This window comes from Protopterus annectens, chromosome 12.part0 (genome assembly GCF_019279795.1).
Source record: "Protopterus annectens isolate FY-2018-M chromosome 12.part0, PAN1.0, whole genome shotgun sequence".
NCBI lineage: Eukaryota > Metazoa > Chordata > Ceratodontiformes > Protopteridae > Protopterus > Protopterus annectens.
The window spans coordinates 1,168,365,301-1,168,386,017 of record NC_056746.1 but is presented as its reverse complement, the minus strand read 5'-3'; the positions used below and the strand labels follow the sequence as shown (position 1 = coordinate 1,168,386,017).

General features: G+C 39.3%; 1 protein-coding gene across 1 annotated transcript in view; it reads right to left on the bottom strand.

Moving 5' to 3' along the window:
• Window positions 1–20,717, bottom strand: part of KIAA1755 (KIAA1755 ortholog) — a 986,731-nt gene that overhangs the window by 120,793 nt on the left and 845,221 nt on the right. Inside the window, exon 16 of the mRNA XM_044090195.1 lies at window positions 1,465–1,554. Within this exon, the coding sequence (XP_043946130.1) occupies window positions 1,465–1,554 (90 nt within the window). The remainder of the gene's footprint in view (window positions 1–1,464; window positions 1,555–20,717) is intronic.

The window sequence follows — 20,717 nt, the reverse complement described above, 5'->3', positions numbered from 1 at the left end:
ACACAAATATATATATATATATATATATATATATATATATATATATATATATATATATATATACACTGTGTGTGTGTGTGTGTGTGTGTGTGTGTGTGTGTGTGCATACATATATACTTTTATACATACATACTGTTACACACTATGTTTATGTTGCATGACCCAAGTTTAATTTTGTATGTACCCTTAAAAATGACCATGTGTTCAGAGATAATGTTGTATGATGTATATTAATTCAACAATAGAAAGAAAAAAGGAAAGACAATACCAAGAAATATCTGATGCTGTCTGGTTTAATTATACATGTTATTTACTGTGTGCCTTCATTCTTTGTCCACCCATTAGTTAAATACGGCACCCCTCCTTTGTTAGTCAGGAGCAGGATGCATGTGTTATACTACCACTGTTAACCCTAGCAAGAACAGGAACAAAAACAACAGGAAACCAAAATCTTCAAGCAAATGCGTACTTATAAATGCACCCTGTGGTAAATGGAAAGGAGCAAAGTCAGCCCCCACCATCCCAGGAAGGAATAAAAATATGATTACACTGCTGAGTTATTATGGTAAAGGTCAAATGAAAAGGTGCTAAGACGATACCTACAATGCTTTACCAAAACAGAGCATGTGAACAGCACTGGTGTACAGAGCAAGTGAATGGCACTGGTGTACACAGCATGTGAACAGCACTGGTGTACAAAGCATGTGAATGGCACTGGTGTACACAGCATGTGAATGGCACTGGTGTACAGAGCATGTGAATGGCACTGGTGTACAGAGCATGTGAATGGCAATGGTGTACAGAGCATGTGAACAGCACTGGTGTACAGAGCAAGTGAATGGCACTGGTGTACACAGCATTTGAATGGCACTGGTCTACAGAGCATGTGAATGGCACTGGCGTTCAGACCATGTGAACGGCACTGGTCTACAGAGCATGTGAATGGCACTGGCGTTCAGACCATGTGAACTGCAATGGCACTGGTGTACATAATACAGCATTCACTTGGTGCAGCTCACCAAGACAGTCTAGAAGTTCCAAACTGGATCTTTCTTAAAGAACATGAATACAGTTAATAAAAGAAAACAACTATCAACTTAATTTTTGAACTGATAATGAGGGTATAAAGTACATAACGTACGACTAGAGTTTTAATTTATTTAGTTTTTCTTGTAGAAAGTACTTGCAGTCATATAGTAACCATAATATAATATTCCAGTTCATGGTTAAAAAATATAAATGCAGTTCCCATAAATATAAGGCAGTGTGCTGCTGGCATAACCTTGAGACATTTCTGAAATCTGTTTAATGGATTCTTTCATAAGTGTTTCTAGCTCCTGAAGGCACAGTTCTTCTATGGAGATCAGTCTTTTTTTACATCTTGAGGTCAAAGCTCTGTTTTGGAGCTGCATTTCTACTGATGATGAAGGATTTGTAGTTTTCCTTTTTTTATGTTGTGCTTACCTGGAAGAATGCACTGCCATGGTTCAGTAACAGGGCATCTGACTGAGGTTTATTCTTGCTGTATAATGCATAAAGGCCAAAGTGTTCCTTCTGAAATAAAGAAAATATAAATAATTTAGTCATGTGATATTTAAGAATACTTTCTAAGAAGAATTACGCTTCAAATATGGTGAGGATAATGAATGCAATGCTTTTAATACTTAATTTTCTAAAGCAATTATATTCTTCCAATGATTGGAATCGCCTTTTGCAGCATTCTGACATCAACAGCTTGTACTCTAATTAATATGTCCTTAAACTTAGACATTACAAATAAAGGAACAGGCATGTATGATGGTTAAACTTAAACATTACAAATAAAGGAACAGGCATGCGTGATGGTCTTTTTTGCCTGTACCTTGACAACAGGAAATCAAAGAAGTAGGGATAATCATCTCTAAACATTTCTGACCAAACGGCGCATCCTAATCTTCCTCTAGAGTTCACTGCAATTTAAGTTCACTCTCAGGTACACAGAATCTGTGCTCATTAATTTGAAGAGTGCTCATACCTCTCAACCTCTTAGAGCAAAAAATCTGGACAAAGCCATAAATAATGGGGGGACAAAAGCCCAAAAATAGGGACATTTTTTAAAGATTGCTCTTACAAATGTAGAAAGTTGATAGCACAACAATTTGCCAATAATTTGTCAGAAAAACAAAATGTTATGCGTAACAGACCAACAATATAAGACAGAAATCTGGACATTCTGCGAAAATCTGTACAGTTGAGAGCAGTGATTGAGTGCTCATACATTGTAGCCTTCCGTACACTTCAGTGAATACAAAGTGGATGAGATTAGAACTCTGACCATGCTTCTCCTGATGTGGAATTTCAGTCTCTATTCCTTAAAAGAAATCATGATGGGGTAGTTTCTATTTGTAGTCTACTAGGGATTCAGTTTGTGTAGGCTTTTCTTATTTAAATAAGTGAGTGTGGAGGTGCAATGGGGCTTGCCATCTTGCAAAAGATTATTTTTTTCTGTTTTCTTTGGGTTGAAGCAAGATTTTTTTCTAATTTGTTTGAAGCTTTAGGGCAGTTAACCTCAAAAAAACTTAGTGAAACCTGCTTTGGATGTATTACTTGTTGGATGATCACCCCTGGACTTTCTTGGTATGGAATAAGAAAAATAACCTTTTCATTACCATATTCTAAACTAAGGAACTGTATAATTTTAAGGCGTACATGCCATGCAGTTCACACACTAAACCAGAATACATTTAGAATTGCACATCTCAAGAGGAACATGCAAATGTCACATAATCACCACTCCTAGTCACAAAATAAAGAAAGCTTCACATTCTGGCACCATGAATAGGAAAAGTACAGTTGTGTACCTACCATAAATGTAGATGTTCGAGTGTATTGACTGTTGCAGTCATTACAATTGGATTATCCTGCTGGCGGGCGACCCGCAGTCGGCCCGAGTTCCAAAGTCTAGGTCCGGCATCGGTTGCTGTCGCCTCCTCCCTGATGTCAGTGCACCAGGGGTATAAAAGATGCATTTTCTTCAGTTTTTCTTGCCCCAGATGTCAGGTGCCCCTAAAATGGTAGGCTAAATTATGCCAATAAGCATGCATACCCAAAAAACAACTTTTCCTTCATCTACAAGCAAATACACCACATAGGTTGTATAGAATAGAGAAGTACAGGTAAGTTCCAGCAAAGGAAAAGGGGGATGGTGGGAGGGTAACCTGGACTGCAACAGTGAATACACTTGAACATCTACATTTATGGTAGGTACACAACTGTACTATGTCCATCGTGTTTCACTGTTGCAGTCATTACAATTGGGTTGAATCCCAAAGCTAAGGTTGGGAGGCTGGTGCTAAATAGGATTAGGAGAGGCTATCAGGCCCTGCAGAACTGCAGTGGCAAAGCCTGCCCTGGATTTAGAGTAGAGAGGTAAGTGATAGTGCTTTGTAAAAGTATGCACTGAACTCCAAGTTGCATCCTCTAAGATGTCTTTGGTTGGTACTCCTCTGAGGAAGGCTGCTGAAGTGGCTGCTGCTCTGGTTGAATGTGGCCTAATGCCCCTTAGGCATTGATTTGCCATGCTGTGAATAGCAGAAACAAATGCAGTGGCCTATCCACTTTGAGATAGTCTGCTTTGAGACAGGTTTTCCTTGTGATCCTGCAGCATATGCCACTAGAAGTTGTTCAGTCTTTCTGAAAGCTTTGGTTCTGTCCAAGTAGAAGCGTAGCTGCCTGTGAATGTCCAAAGAATGCAGAAGTCTCTCACCCTTATTCTGTGGGTTTGGATAAAAGGTAGGCAAATTAATTGTTTGGTTAAGGGCCACACTGGATACTACCTTAGGCATAAATGTAGGGTTTGTCCTCAGAGAAACCCTGTCAGAATGGAAAATGATAAAAGGTTCCACAGCCATGAGTGCCTGTAACTCTGAGACTCGTCTAGCGGAGGTTATTGCTAGGAGCAGAGCTGTTTTCCAGGATAAGAATTTTATATCAGCTGCAGACACTGGATCAAATGGAGGCAGTGTGAGTTTTTCCAAGACATAGTTGAGGTCCCATGCAGGTACTGGTGCTCTCCTTGGAGGTCTTATATTTTTGGCCCCTCTGAGGTACTGCCTTAGTAATGGATGAGAAAAAATAGGTGGTTCTGTATTGTAATGAGCTGAAATGGCAGAGGCATGCATCTTAATTGATGGAAAGGCCTTTATCCAGCATCTCAGTTAAGTATTACAAAATCTGAGGAATATTTGGAACAATCATGTTAATACCCGGTGCCTGGTTCCAAGCACAGAATCTCTTCTATTTTTCTGCATAAGATTTTCTGGTGCTAAGCCTCCTGGCCTCCAAAATAACATCCATCACTGCTTTAGAGAGAGTTGTGTCTTGAATGGCTACATTATCCACCATGCTGCCAGGTTTAAGGTCCTGAGTTGGCTGTGCAGTATCTGACTGTCTTGTTGGGTCAATAAGTGAGGAATTTGAAGCAATGTCCAAGCTGGGCATTGAGACAAGCTCTTTAGGATTGGGTACCAGTGCTGGCGGGGCCAGTCTGGGGCAATCAGTATCATTTTTGGCTTCTCTTGTCTGACCTTGAGGAGTACCTTGGGGAGGAGAGGCAGAGGAGGAAAGGCATATACTGTTAGGTTTTTCCAGCTGAAAGATAGAGCATCCACTTTCCATGCTTGCTTGTGATAAGTCCTTGTGCTGAATCTCTGTAGTTGGCAGTTGTGAGGGGAGGCAAATAAGTCTATGTCCGGGCATCCCCAGTTCCTTGTTATCATGCTGAAGACTTGTGGATCCAATTTCCACTCGTGGGGATCCATTAGGTTTCTGCTTAGTTCGTCTGCCAGAGTATTTATCCTTCCTGGCAGGAATTGTGCTTGCAGATGTACTTGGTAAGTCAATGCTGTGTCCCACAAGTTCATGGCTAGTCTGCAGAGGGGGTAGGAATGTGTGCCTTCCTGCTTGTTTATGTACCATATGACTGTAGTATTGTCCGTCTTTATCAGTAGTTGTCCTGGATGAAGTAGATCCTTGAAGGCTGCCAGGGCATTCTGATCAGCTAGCATCTCTTTTTGATTGATATGTAGATGCATGTGACTTGCGGACCATGTGCCCTGAATACATCTTCTTGCCATATGGGCCCCCCAGGCATAATCTGATGCATCTGTTGTCAATGTTTGCCTGGCTGTGGGCAAGGTGAATGGCTGTCCCGTGTTGTGGTGACAGGCTTTTGCCCACCATTGAAACTCCTGTTGCAGGCAGGGAATGAGGGTAATTATTGTTTCCAGGCTGTGGCAATGTTGAGTCCAAACACTTTTTAGATACCACTGAAGTTTCCTCATATGCAGTCTTGCATATGGAATTAGCAGAATGCAGGATGCCATGAAGCCTAAAGCCTGCAGAATTTTTCTTGCAGATAACTGGGTCTTTGTTGCCAACATTTTGAAATAAGTAGTCAGTTGTCTGTCTTTGTCTGGCATGAGATAAGCCATCTGGGCAGTTGTATTTAAGCTTGCACCCAGGAATATTATCTCTTGAGAGGGTACGGGTTTTGATTTCTTTTCGTTTACTGTGTACCCTAGACCTGTTGGTAATCTTTTTACAAATGCTAGATGCTGTAGTAGAACGTCCTTGTTCTCTGCTTGTATAAGGCAGTCATCCAAGTAAGGATATATTTGTATTCCTCTTTGTCTGCAAAATGCAATTACTGGTGCCAGGCATTTTGTGAAGTCCCTGGGCGCAGTAGATAAGCCAAAGGGCAGTGCAGAGAATTGGTAGTGCATTGAGCCAGCTATAAATCTGAGGTATTTTCTGCATGATTGTCTGATTGGGACATGCAGGTATGCCTTTTTCTATGTCTAAAGTCACAAGCCAAGCCTTCTTGCCCAGCATGGGCAGAAGCTGCTGCAGAGTTAACATTTTGAATTTTGGAATATCCAGGAATGTGTTTAGGATAGACAGGTCCAGTACTGGTCTCCAGGTTTTGTCCTTTCTGGGCACCAAGAATAGCCTTGAGTAAAATCCTAGTCCCTGCTCTTGCTGTGGTTCTTGCTGAATGGCTCTCATGTCCATGAGGGATGAAACTTGTTTTTGTGCCTCTTCCCATTGATTGCGTGGCAGGTCTGGCATACCGTTTGGCCTTGGCAGGTTGTGAAAGTGGAACCTGTAGCCTTGTGATACAATATTTAAGACCCATTTGTCCTGGGTGATCATGTGAAAAAAGTGCTAGTTTTCCCCCCAAAGGAGCTGCCAGAAGATAAGTGCTTGGTGCTGGCAGGGGAAAGTCATTGAGACTGTTTTCTGTATGGCTGTGATTTTTCCTCTTCGCTTTTGGAGGTAGAAGCACCCCATTGTTTAGGCCTGTATGAGCCTTGGGGCTGTGATCTGCCTCTGGGGCATCTGTATCTGCCTCTTTGGGGCCTGTCTGACACTGGAAATGACCAATTCTTTGTAGGCCAGTTTCTGCTAAATCTGGGAGGCTGTACCTGTAAAAAATCCTTGACTGTTTGCATAGATTTAGCTTTGTCCTCCATTTTCTTCATCACCTCTTCTGCTTTAACACCAAACAAGGTGTCATGCTGTAATGGAGCATCTAATAGTTTTGCTTTAACATGATCAGGCAGATTCTGTTCTTTTAACCAAGCATGCCTCCTAATGACAGAACTTGTAACAGCGGCCCTGCAGGAGGCCTCTAGAGAATCAAAACCACATTGCAAAGTATGCTTTCCCACTTGTTCGGCTGCATGCAATAAATCCTGCATTTCTTTGTTTTCTGCACATTCCGAAATTGTCAGCATTTTCTGTTTAAGCAGTTACATAAGATATTGCTGATATTTAAGCATATGAAACTGGCAATTTAAAGCTCTTACAGCCAAGGTAGCAGAAGTATAAATCTTTTTCCACCATCTGTCTAGGGCCCTTGAATCCCTATCAGAGGGGATAGGGTTTATTGCAGTGGAAGCCTTGACCCCTTTGGGACCCTGAGAGATAGTTTCTGGGTCAACAGCAGGGTTTTTATAAAGAAATCTATGTGAATCAGGAACCCTGTAGTATCGGTCTGGCTTAACAGGAGCTGGTGGAAAAGAGTCAGGAGACAGACCGGACTCTGAAAATACATCATCTACAATGTCCAAAACAGGAGGAATAGCAAGGGGCCTGTGCTGAGGTAGTAAAAGAAAGTCTCTGAGCCTTTTCTTGGATTCTGAGTAATCTTGGCTTTCCCAGTGGAAATGCTCCCTCATAGTATGCAGGGTCTCCCCAAAAGAATAATCCTCAGGAGGAGAGGCTGAAGGGATAGATTCTTCAGCATCAGAATCCTCATAGGGAGGAAGGGAATATTCCTGTTCAGAAGAGGAATCAGAAGAAATGGAAACCTGATCTGAAGATTCATATTCTATCTCTTGCCTAGGCCTCTTATCAGGAGGGGGATGGGAACCCCTGATCAAAGTAATTAGGTCTTCGGCCATTTTAAGCATCTGTTTTTTAGGCATGGAGGCCTGTGCAGGAGAATGCTGTAATTGTTTCTTTCTCCTTAGAGTTGATTTAGTCTTCGCCTTTGAAGCTGAAGTTGGTTTCACATATAACTGTGTAGGCCTGAAAACACCCTCAGAAGCTGATGCCTGCTCAGCGGCTCCGGACCCATCTGAGGGAATAGTTTCTGAGTGTCCAATACCTTGAGTTTCCAGCAGCCTAGTCAGCTCCACGTGGGAGTTGGAAGCGGCCTGTGGCTCTGAGGTAGCGGGCGTCAGGGGCTACGAAAGCGCCTCACTGAGAACCGGTGAACTGGCGACAGGCCTAGTGGAAGGCTTGTCATCGGTTTTGGACCTCGGATGCCTGTCCTTTTCTTTTTCTTTGCGCTTTTTATAAACTCCAGTAGTCGGCTGTTCTGACAGCATTATATAATTGAATCTTCTGCCAAAGTAATGAAATGCAAAATTGTACCGACACTTAATAGTGCGTTGGTTAAATCTAGCACAAAACCGACAACTAGCAACATCGTGGTCAGGGCCAAGGCAAGGAATACAGTAAGAATGAAAATCCTTATGAGGTATTTGCTTCCCACAAGAAATACAATTATTAACTTTTTCTGACATCGGTCTGGAGCAAGAAAAAAGTTTCCCCAACGGGGTACTTAGCTTTAATGAAGACTTTGGATCTGAAATTCGAATTTGAAAATCTCAGGAGTCGGCCGACTAGCACTTGCGAACTGCTTTTGCTTCGGGCACTGCACGGCAAGAAAGACTGAAGAAAATGGCGTTAGCTGCATATTTTATACCCTTGGCGCACTAACGTCAGGGAGGAGGTGACAGCAACCGACGCCAGACCTAGACTTTGGAACTTGGGCTGACTGCGGGTAGCCTGCCAGCAGGATAACCCAATTGTAATGACTGCAACAGTGAAACACGATGAACATCTTGAGATTTCTGAATATGGCAGGAAACATTAACATTCTTGACAAAAAAGCAGCAATTATGGACTCAGAAGTGGGGAGCCCAAGGAAGTCAAGTTGGTTAAACTTTCTTGAATTTTCATTCTACCATTAGTAAGGGACAGTACCATTCAAGAGGGGGAAAAACACATTCTACACACAATTTACTGAAAACTTCTTGAAAAGTCCAACTGGATGTGAGATATTAAAATACTTGCTATGTCCAACTGGATGTGAGATATTAAAATACTTGCTATGTCCAACTGGATGTGAGATATTAAAATACTTGCTATGTCCAACTGGATGTGAGATATTAAAAGACTTGCTATCCATTTACCAGTGTGGTGCCATTATTTCACCTTTCAGTGCATGTTTAAACTACTGTACATGCATAATGGGAGACTGCAAGTCCCAGATTTTAAGCTAAGTTCTGAAGTCGCTGCTCATAGAACTCTGTCTCTTCCTGTTAGGCATACTTTAATTTTCTTATATATTCTGCAGCAAGGAACACTAATTGCTCAACTGAGATCACATATTAAGCACATAAGTGAAGTAAAATGATTAAAAAACATGTTTTATCAAATCCTAGAATCTACTTACTATTACACTGACATAACAACATGATTGAATAAGTTGAGCCACAGTTGAAATTTGACTTGGGAAGTTTGTAGCTGCCAGTGGTATACCTAGCATATTTGACACCCAGAACATATTTTTAACACCATCCCCCCAGAAATTTTTCTAGCACCTGCTTTATTCCCCTATGAGTACAATTTTTAGTAACAATTATGAAATGAAACAAAATATTGGCCAGCGAGGAGCAAGCTAGGTGCAGTGATCAAATCCCCAAAAGACTAAGCCATCCTACAGGAAAGCTTGTCCCAATCAAACAACTAGTGCCAGAATCATAGACTAAAGCTAAATGTCAAAAATGCATTATCATCTCCTTTGGAAAAGTTGAGTACACAACATTGACAACACACCCCTAAGAGCTGACCTTGTATTTCGGGATTTCGTACCTTATATGGACAGTTGATCCCAAATTCTATTAGGAACAGATCAAGATTTAGCAAACTTAGGAAAATTCTGCAAAATCACGAACAGTTTCAACTTGGTTTTACAAATAACAACACCATGAGAGAATGAGAGAGACAGTAAAGATTTCAGCATATTTCATGCAAATGCACACTAGTCATGTAAAGGCAGACTATAAGCTAAGCAAACAATATGAGAGCAACTTGTAGACCAAACATATTAAGCAAATACAAGAACATTATATACAATTTGGGACAGTTTCAAATGTGTTTCATACAATATTCCAGTTTATTTCATACAAATGCACACTAGCCATTAATGCCCAACTTTAAACTGAGCGCTAATTATTTCAACAACACAGCTAGCCACCCCCTCCCAAGAAAAAAAAAAGCATAAATATTCTAATTTATTTTGAACAAATGCACACTAGCCACCCTTTAATACCAGACTTTAACTCAGCAAATGAAGAAGATAAGTTCCCATAGCAAAGCTATCCACACCCCACCCAAAAATACAAATGATTTCACACTAATGCACACTAGCCAGCCTTTAAAATAATACAAAAAGGACAAAGTTACTGCCACCCCCCCGGCAAAACGTATTCTGATTTATTCATACAAAATCACCTTAACTGTGGAATTTAAACTGACCAAATGAAAAGGACAAGTTACATTTATCTACAGCACAGTGGCCAATCCTCCTCAATGAAAAGTATAAAAATAATCCAATTCATTAACACAATTTTTAACTGTTTTAACTGTTTTGCTGCTTCACTGTTTCAAATGTTTGCTGTTTGAGACTGTTTTCCTGCACTTTGTATTTTCTAGTACTTATGTATTTTACAGCAGAGGCTACATTCAGATTTGCTGAATCTAGACGGTTTGGCATTATCTGAGCAATAAAACCAGACATCTTACATTAAGAGGGACTCCTGCACCCTTGTGGAAGAAGAGTGTAGCAAAGGCTCTATCTGAGTTGGAGATTGTTGGCATAAGGCTCAGTACTGACCATTTCCATTGGTCACATTGTTTAAAATTTGCTTAACTTGCTTTAAAAAGGGTTCTCACAGTTGCTACATAAACCCCTCATTTGCACGCATTTGCACCTGTTTTAACACAGCTCCACAGAGTTTGGTGACAAGCCATTGCTCTACTATCTTCATTTGAGCAATCAGAGGCATCTGTTTTCATGTAGCGCATCTTTGCGCAGCACCGTGCAGTGGAGGTAACCATTGGTGGTTATAGAAGCAAAAGCTAAAGTAGATTTATTTTCCCTTAGAAACTGTCTGTGCTCCAAATGATGAGTCCCTTACATTGTGCTTAGCTGCTTGGAGAGCACCTCAGATGGGTTTTCTACAACATTTGCCACTCTAACTGAAACTCTTAATCCCTAATAGTCTCATTCCCCCTTAAAGCCCAAAAGTATAGACTCAGCATTAAGCACCCAATTAAACTACATCCTCATTAAAGTAAGCAAATTTACACCTAGTATTATAGATAGTCAATTCTCCTCTGTTTCTCCTGACAGCCTGATTGACGTGGGTATCCTGAGGCTGTGTAGCAATTGCCTGATGTATACTGACAATCCACTACTCCTAAACCACTCAAGCTCAATTTGTGAGAGATACATATACACTAAGGATTTGGAATCCTTGATCTCTCATTCACAGAATGGTGACACTGAACAGTTGTTAGCCCACATAGTACATCTCCTGCACAAACCACACTCTCAACATGGATATGCAGAGGTACTCACCAGAAATGTACCTAAACACCAGAGACCTCAGAAACACAAATGTACTTAATTTAATACAGTACCTACAGCATTTAGTACACATAAAACCACAAGCACAAGTGTCTCACCAAACAAGCCCGTAATGCAAAGCACATCTAAACCAAATTGTTTGGTCACAGGTGACTCTATAGTGAGACACACAGATGTTCCACTCAACAGGCTGGACAAGGAGAAGGTTACAATCAGCTGTCTGTTGGGTGCCAAGATCCGCCAGATCACACGCATTCAAGTCTCTCCACAATGAGTACTGTTATGACTCCATCATTGTTTATGTTGGTGTGAATGTCTTGAGACATACCTCACTGGACTATATGAAGGGATACATGACTGAGTTCACGCAGTATATGTCTCAGTCAGGTATGCCCTCAGCACTGAGAAGCATACTACCTTCACCTAAGATGATACCACAATATAAACAAAAAATTATTGACTTCAACAATTGGCTTAGTTTCTGGTGTCATTCTAAGGGGATTCAATACCTGCCAGCCTAGGATGACATGGTAGATAGATCACTCTGCTTTGCCAGAGATGGTCTTCATCTGTAACCGCTGGGATTTTGGTTACTGGCTAAGGCTCTTGACTCCCCCATAGTGCCTTTTTAGGCAATGTTACAACAAAATTACCACATAAAAATATCTTCAAAAAGCAAGTTCAAGGTTATGCTGCTAAACGCTAGGAGTCTAAACCTAAAATTGCACTAATTGGAAGCAGCCTTCACCGTAGAAGATACTGACATCTGTACAGTCACAGAGACTTGGTTTAATGCCTTGAAAAGCACCCCATCCACAGCAGGTTATAATGTCTTCCACACATTCAGACCACAACTAAAGGAGGTGGAGTATCAATATTCACCAAAGATAAATACACCTGTAGATTGGTTAAACAAAACAATTCCCTTGAACTAATCCAGGTTCAATTTACTGTAGGTAAGACCCTTCTCCAAGTTATTGCCAGTTATAGGTCCCCCCTCCATGAACCAGAATACCCACACTGCATACTTAGATCTACTTGAATCACTCAAGATACAACCAAACACCCTGGTTTAAGGTGACTTTAACTACCCATCCACAGAATGGGTAAATAATATGTAACCAGAGCAGTGAACCAGGCAGTAATTATTTTTGATATAATACAGATATACAGTGCATAAGGGTTTTAGGATTACCCAGAAATGCTACAATCTAAGTCATTTAAGTATAAACAAAGTTTCTGCTGGCACTTATGCCTCATTAATTTTACACAGTTAGAAAACAAAATAAATAAAGACAACTAAACTTAAATGCTTTGACTTGGTTGACTTTGTGGTGATCAAGAACATAGCACAGAGGGTCTTAGAATTAGGGCAACATATCAAATGGCAGGGCAAGTAAACTTTAATGTCAACAGTACAATATTTATGTATATAGACAACAAAACCAGAAGCATCAACCATAGCTGGATATTTTAAAACAATATTTATAATAAAGTTGAGTTGATTAGTTAAATCCTGACACTATCTACACAAAATATTTAACATTTGACATATTCCTTAAAATACTGATCTCCGTAACATTTCATAGACATATGGCCAGTTGGCCACCCTTTGACATAGGCAACACAAGCAGCTGCCTACAGTACCACTCAGCTAGGATCATGTTTATAGCTTTGCTTTTATTACACTGAAACAGTCACAGCTGCAGTGGCCTCTTACTTTCTTATTTTTGGTTGGTTCCCTCCTATGATTCAATTTAATCACAGAACCTCAAAGGCTCACTGAAGCTCTGTGATTAGTTGTCTAGATTGCAATGGTTATGAGTGACCAAGAAGACCAGAAAATTTGAATGATGGATAGCAATCGCAAGTGACAGCAGAGGGGTTTGTGTACTCAGCAGCATCATAAAGATTTGCACAGAGGGTCTAAAAGGAAGGTCCAGTTTGTAGCAAGTAATTGTTTTTTTGACCCTGACAGGCAACCAAATATCACATCCCAGATGCCCCTGATTTTACCTCATACTTTTGCCATTTACCTCATATTTCTTTCCTGATAAAGCATATAGAATTACAGTCATTCAGTCATGTTAGATAGTTTCATGATTCATATTTATCCAAAAAATGCACACAGAAGCAAAGCCTGTTGTTCTAGTGTGTTCAAATGTAGCTATCAACTGTCCTTGATATTGCAGGACATCCCTGAATTTGTCCTCTAGTTTTCCCTGTCTTTCATTACATTTTTGATTTTCTCGTAAATCACTGAAGACTACATTAGTCAATAATGCCAGAAAAAGTTTCCTACTTCTTCCATTCAGAAAATGTATGTTGCTGCAGAACATGATGTCCTTCTAATTTTCTTAATGAATTAGAGTAATATTTAAAACTGTCCCTGATTTTGGGCCTGTGTAACCCTGTTGTTTTGGGATTTCCTGATTCATGAGTAAAGAAGTTTGGAGATAGGTCCTTAACTGTCCTAAATTTTACCTGATATTTTTGGCCTATTCTTCATATCATTTTTGGATTTCTGGAACACTGGTGAGTGTTGCAGTTTTAAAAAAAATCATGACAGATGTTTCCATTTAAGACTTCATATCATTCAGGAAATGCATGGTGATGCAAAACCTTTTACTTGGCAAATGGGAATGAAAAATTAAAGTTACCGTGGGGCCATTATTTACTTTTTTATGAAGAGTCTGACATCTGACATGTAAACAGACAAAGTAACAATAATTATTGAGGTTGTCTGTAGATGTAAATAACTAACAGTCTCATGCTTCTTCTTATTCTACCTTTGCAGGATTAATATGATTTGTGTGAAGCAACATGGAATACTTTGTGTGCCTAATGTTTGTGAAGAACACATGACTGTGTGCCTAATATTCGTACAGAAGAAAGATAAAATGCGTTATAAGACCATAGTTCTTTTTATTACACTCAGATGTCTGAAGTGTAAACAGAAGAAGCTACAACTCCTGGGTGGGGATAAAAATAACTGGCTCTGTCACCGTTTATTCTAAGGAACTAATGTGCATCTTTGTGAAGTAAGATGGAATACATTACTCTGTGCTTGTGTGAAACTAACTTTAAGAACATTATTCTGACTATTTCGGTGTTTACCACAGTCAGACAGCTGAAATATACACAGTCAACAGAGGTGCTGGAAGCTGTTGAAGGTGGGGTGCAGAGGGTGAAAGGGGCACTTAGTTTTTAAAAAAATTGCCCTTTTTAGATCACTATCTACTACCACAACATAGGTTCACTTGGAGGACATTTTAAGCTTAGCCAATTACCCTTTTGGTCTTACCTATCCCATGGATGATAATTGTACATTAGTCCTAGTGAGAATAACTGTGATCATACAACAGATAATAAGCTTAGCCAATTACCCCTTTTGGTCTTATCTATCCCATGGCTGATAATTGTACATTAGTCCTAGTGAGAATAACTGTGATCATACCACAGATAATAAGCTTAGCCAATTACCTTTTTGGTCTTCCCTCTCCCATGGCTGATAATTGTAGATTAGTCCTAGTGAGAATAACTGTGATCATACCACAGATAATTTGAGGAGACTCATGTGAGGGATGTAGCATTTAGGAACTGCCTCTATTCATTAGTGGCATGAGGGGCAATCCTGGAGTACATTTTCTATTACCCATCCTTAGATCCGAGTTGCATTTGAATATGGACAGGGGTGAGTTTTGTTTTACTTGAATGGATAGTCTGTTCTGGAACAGTGGCAGCCTATGTGATATATATTCATCTCTCCACAACATTCAGTTTAGATACCTGGACTGAGTATTTCTGATGCCATTTGACTTGCTGATGTTCAGTAGGTCCATCAGTATTAGGTTGGAGGATGCCTTGTATGCCATACACAGGTCACCTCTAAGTACTCTGTAGGACACTGAGTATAGTGATAAATCTTTGAGGTGGTCCATGCAAGACCTATTGCTAAGGACTTGTATCCTTCTAGTAAGGTATCTCTGTGGGTATTCTACTTGTTGTATGGGTCTGGACAGATACATGCCAAAGTGGGCATCATACAAAATGATTGACCTAATGAGGGCTTTGTAAAGGGGGACAATAACATCTCTACATCTTGTCACAATCCATTTGTGCATAAGATGTGCAATATAGAAAGACTTTATGACTCGGGGCACATGGTCAAAAGTTAGGTCACTGTACACACAGGTTCCCAAATGCCAAACAACTGGGTCAATTCTCAGGTGGTATTGCCAGTTACAGTTCCCTGGAGTAGATGACTTCCCAAAGGATATGATAATATATATTTCTGGACTTTAGTTTCAATTCATGATTCTGGTACCAGTTATTGTTTGGGACAGACCTTCCTGCATGATGGTTAAGTCATTTGGGGATTCAATAACTACTCCTAGCTTGCAGTCATCTCAGACTTAGTCAGCCAAAGCCATTTGATATTTCATTTTACTTTTGAGAAGTATATGCTAAACAGAAAAAATCTCAGCACCGCACCCTGGGGGACTCCACTGGTGACTGGTCTCTTTCTAGCGGTAACTTCCCCTATTTTGATCTCCTGCATCCTGTGAGCAAGTTGACAATCCAGCTAGAGGTTTAAGTGTTTGTCCTAGATTATTCATCTTCTGTACCACACCTGAGTAGCTTGGCTAGGTCAAGTTAATGTGGTGTGAACTGTTTTACCTTCATCCATTGCTTTGGTGACGAGAGTAAAGCTTAAAATTTGCCCATGATTTTGAGCCTTTCACACTTTCTCCCGATTCTTTTCCTAAGAAGCTGAGAGATTAGAGCATATGTTTGACTGTTTCTGATTGCGTCACATTTTGGCCTGTTCCTCATGTGTGATTTTCTGACAAATTTATGAGGTTTGCAAAACTTAAATAATGATAGACGCTTGAGTTTCACACTTCTAGACTTTATATCCTTCAGAAAATGCAGGCTAATGCAAAACATGTTAATCTAGCAACAAAGCACATAACAGAACAATATTATATTTAAAATCTGTCCCTGATTCTGGACCTTTGATCTTTATCCCGACCCATTAAATTTTTGAAGTTTAAATAAGAACTGTGAGCAAAAGCTGTTTACCACTTTCAAGCTCGACCTGTTGCTTTTTTTATTTGTTCAATTAAATAAAAAAGGAGTGCAACAAAACCTGGGCAACTTGAAAAATAATAAATAACCTAACTGAGGACTTAAAGTCAGGCAAGAAGCTTTAATAACTTTTTATAAGCAGAATAAAAATCACAGTATTTTTTATTGTTCTTTTAAATAAATTAATGTTTCTGGCATGATGAAAAATCTGACAAAACTGGGGCCAACTTGCATTAATGAAAAAAAAAAGAGTTAAGGCAAGGAAGAAACTGTATTAACTTCTGCAAACACAGTAAATGCAAAGTTATTCCAGTTTCTTGCCTGCATTAAGTTTTATTTCATCATCATTATCTTTACTGCCGTTACTCCATAAATTACTGCCCAGAATGCACCTGGCTGGGCTCCTGCCACTTCAGTTGAAGTCCACAATCCACAGAACTGCACTGACTTGTTCAACAATATGACTGTTATTAATTAGTATTAATTATTAAATAACAATGAAAACCATAAACTATCAGAACCTGGAGTGAAACAACAAAGTGTCAGTTGTAAAAAAAATAAGCTCTTTCTTTCCTTTAATGTTAAACACAGAACAAAAGTTCTTATTATTTAACCGACACTTCGCTGTTTCTTTCCAAGTTCTAATCATTTATAGTAAACAGTGCAAAATACCAGAGCTGGATCATGGTTAAATGGGGCCCTAGACAGGGTAATAGGCTGGGCCCCTCCTGAGCAGCCTTTCCGGCAGCAACCCCCTACCGCTGCAGCAGAAGCCCCCTCCCCAGCCACTCCAGTGTTACATTACTAGGCTATTTCTTCTTAGTGACCATAAACTCTGCTCAAACCTATCAGTGTGCATACTGTTTTCTTATTTACTTATACAATGATCACAGAAATTGAAATAAAATAGCACAAAAAGTAAACCATTTGCTAAACAAACAATACAGTCTCACAATGAAATCAGACTTAGCATGAGCAGTAAACTTCTCTGCCCTTTAAACTCGCATTCATTGAAACAACAGGAAAACCTACATTCATTTTGCATCTGGGCAGTGGAGGACTACGTTTACCTCTGGGCTGTTTTCAAACAACAGACTCCTTACACATTTTTAGGGCCATACATACATGTATGCGTTCTTTGATTCACATTCCTGATTGTATTAAATTATTCCTGTAATAAAGCACCACTTGTTAAAATGTGTTTTAAATTTGTAGTTTTGAACAGACTTCTAGTAAGCAATGTAACAAAATGTATGAACCAATAATGACAAAATAACCCATTTCAGAAAATTTCAACCATAAAAGGCCACTCAAACGTTTGTCATTACAATCCACCAATATTAGTAAATATGCAAAATCTCTGCAGAAGTAAAAGTCATCTAAATAATTCCACATTAAAGGGATTTGTAAATAATGAAGAGGTTGTTGCTAGCAAACAACTTTATATTTCATTGTTTCCTCTACAAATAAAGTGCCTGTTGCCCTTGAAGAATAAATTGACTATGTTTTGTGTGTGGTTCATAGTTACTAGGTAACTCCTCCAAAGCAGGACATTCACAGGACTGCAGCATCCACTCCCTTTTAAGTACAGCACAGTACAGTATCAGCGATCCATCTGCATACTGTAGGAGTAGGACCCACAGCCTTCTAAATCAAAAGCAAGTATAATACCTGTTTTGCTACTAAAAATGCAAACAGACTTGGCATAAGCAGCACTAAATGTATCTTCCTGAAGCTCTCAGCTCCTTGTAAAATCCACTTGACACTCAACTAAATCTGGAAAAAGACAAAACTTTGGGGGGGGGGGCAAAGGCCCAAAACCAGGGACACTTTTTAAACATTGCTTGTACAATCTTAGAAAGTTGCTAAAATAAAGTGTTTTGTGTTACCATGTGTTTCCTGAAAAATAGGAAGACTGAAACTTAAAGGGCTATCATTATTTAGTGGTCACTTCTCAATAATTTGCCAGAAAACCACACATTTTAAGAGAAACAGACGATTTCCAAATATTCTGGGAAAATCTGGACAGCTGAGAGCTATGGACTCAACTCCTTGAATAACCAGTGGTGGTATGGGTAGAGAATTCAGGCTCTTGTTTCTTATACCTAAGGTAAAGGGTTTGAGCCTGAGTAATACTACTAACCACCAGTTATACCTAACCGGGGCATTTTACACACACACACACACACACACACACACACACACACACACACACACACACACACACACACACACACACACACACACACACACACACACAGACACACACACACACACACACACACACACACACACACACAGACACGCACACACACACACACACACACACACACACACACACACACACACACACACACACGTAGAAAACACAAACCATCAGCTTCCACACACTAAGAATGTGAGCAGAAAACACAAACCAGCAGCTCCCACATACACACGGTATGTGAGCAGAAAACGCAAACCAGTAGCTCCCCCCACACACACAGAATGTGAGCAGAAAACATGAAACAGCAGCTCACATACATGCACGCACACACACACACGCACACATGCACACACACACACACACACACACACACACACACACACACACACACACACACACACACACACACACACACACACACACACACACACACACACACAATGTGAGCAGAAAACATTAACCAGGAGCTCCCACACAAAATCCAAAAGACAAACCAAACAAATTAAAACAAATAAAAAGGCAATAGGTATTCTCCAGACAAATTTAATATGAGTGCTTTCAAATGGAATAATATGTGAACTTCAGACAGACATAAAAAAACAAACTGAATTTAAATAAGCCTCCAAAAATTGACATCATTCAGTCCACCATAATTAAAAGCACAAACCTTCCCTAAAGAGACACATAAAAATATTAAGTCCATATAAAACCATAAAATAAATACTATATGTAAAATCAAACATAATTAGTATATATATCCCCATATATATATATATATATATATATATATATATATATATATATATATATATACTATTAACGTCTTTCTAAAGACTTTAGGTTAAGCAAACATTTCAAAGAGCTTAGTTCATTTAAACCTGGAAACATATGCATTAGTTAACACTTGCCACCACAGCTCTCTCATTTCTAATCTGAGAGACTAAGTTCCACCCCTAGGATTCTCTTTAACCTGCTCTATAACTGAGAACAGGAAAAAATGCTAATTTTTTTCAGTTATATGCCTAGCTAAAGCGTTGTTAGAATCACCTTTAAGAATAATGTACTGGTGCTCGTAAATTCTTTGTTTTACGTGTCTTTCAGTTTTACCAGTGTAGAACTGGGGACATTGCTGACATTTAGCAAAATACACAACACCAGAACTATTACAATTATACCTGCCATTAATTGAATAAGTGTGGTTCCCCAGTGCAAACTTATTTGAAACCTTTATGTATTTGCAGTAGTTACAACTACCATAATTAAATACCCCCCCCCATTTCTATGAGTCACAAGAGACCTCATCTCTACCAAATTCTTAAGATTAAGACCCTGCTTATAAACAAATTTGGGGACATCAGGGATCCTTTTCCTAACATGGGAGTCAGTCAAAACAACCCAGTTTTTGTACAGAATAGCTCTCACATATTTTGCATCAAGGGAAAAGGGGATGCTAAAAAGACACTTAAAACAAAGAATTTATGATGAGAGAGTTGTGGTGGCAAGTGTTAACTAATGCATATATATTTCTAGGTTTAAATGAACTAAGCTCTTTGAAATGTTTGCTTAAACTAAAGTCTTTATAAAGATGTTAATATTATATATATATATATATATATATATATATATATAGAGAGAGAGAGAGAGAGATACTAATTATGTTTGATTTTACATATAGTATTTATTTTATGATTTTATATGGACAATATTTTTATGTCTCTTTAGGGAAGGTTTGTGCCTTTAATTATGTCATTTTTTGGAGGATTATTTAAATTCAGATTTTTTTTTATGTCTGTCTGATGAAGTTCACATATTATTGAGTGCGAAAGCACTCACATTAAATTTGCCTGTAGAATACCTATTGCCTTTTTATTTGTTTTAAATTGTTTGGTTTGTCTTTTGGATTTGGTGTTTTTCGTAACAATGGCAAGTGGTTTTGGTCCAGACTCACAAGCTGTTTTCTTAGGAGAGACCCAACTCATCATCTGATGGTGGACATAATACTATTGGGAATTTGACTCTCTTGATTCAAAATCTGATGTCTTGTGTGGGCAAGTTATCTATGAAGCTTAACCATTTGGGTCCCTCTGCATCTAATGTGGTGAGTTCCACAGGGAGACCTAATTCCATTTTGGATGCAAGTGTTAATATGACTTTATCTAACATTTCTTCTGAACCCCTTATCTTGAATGGGGCTACTGGCTCTTCCAATGGTTT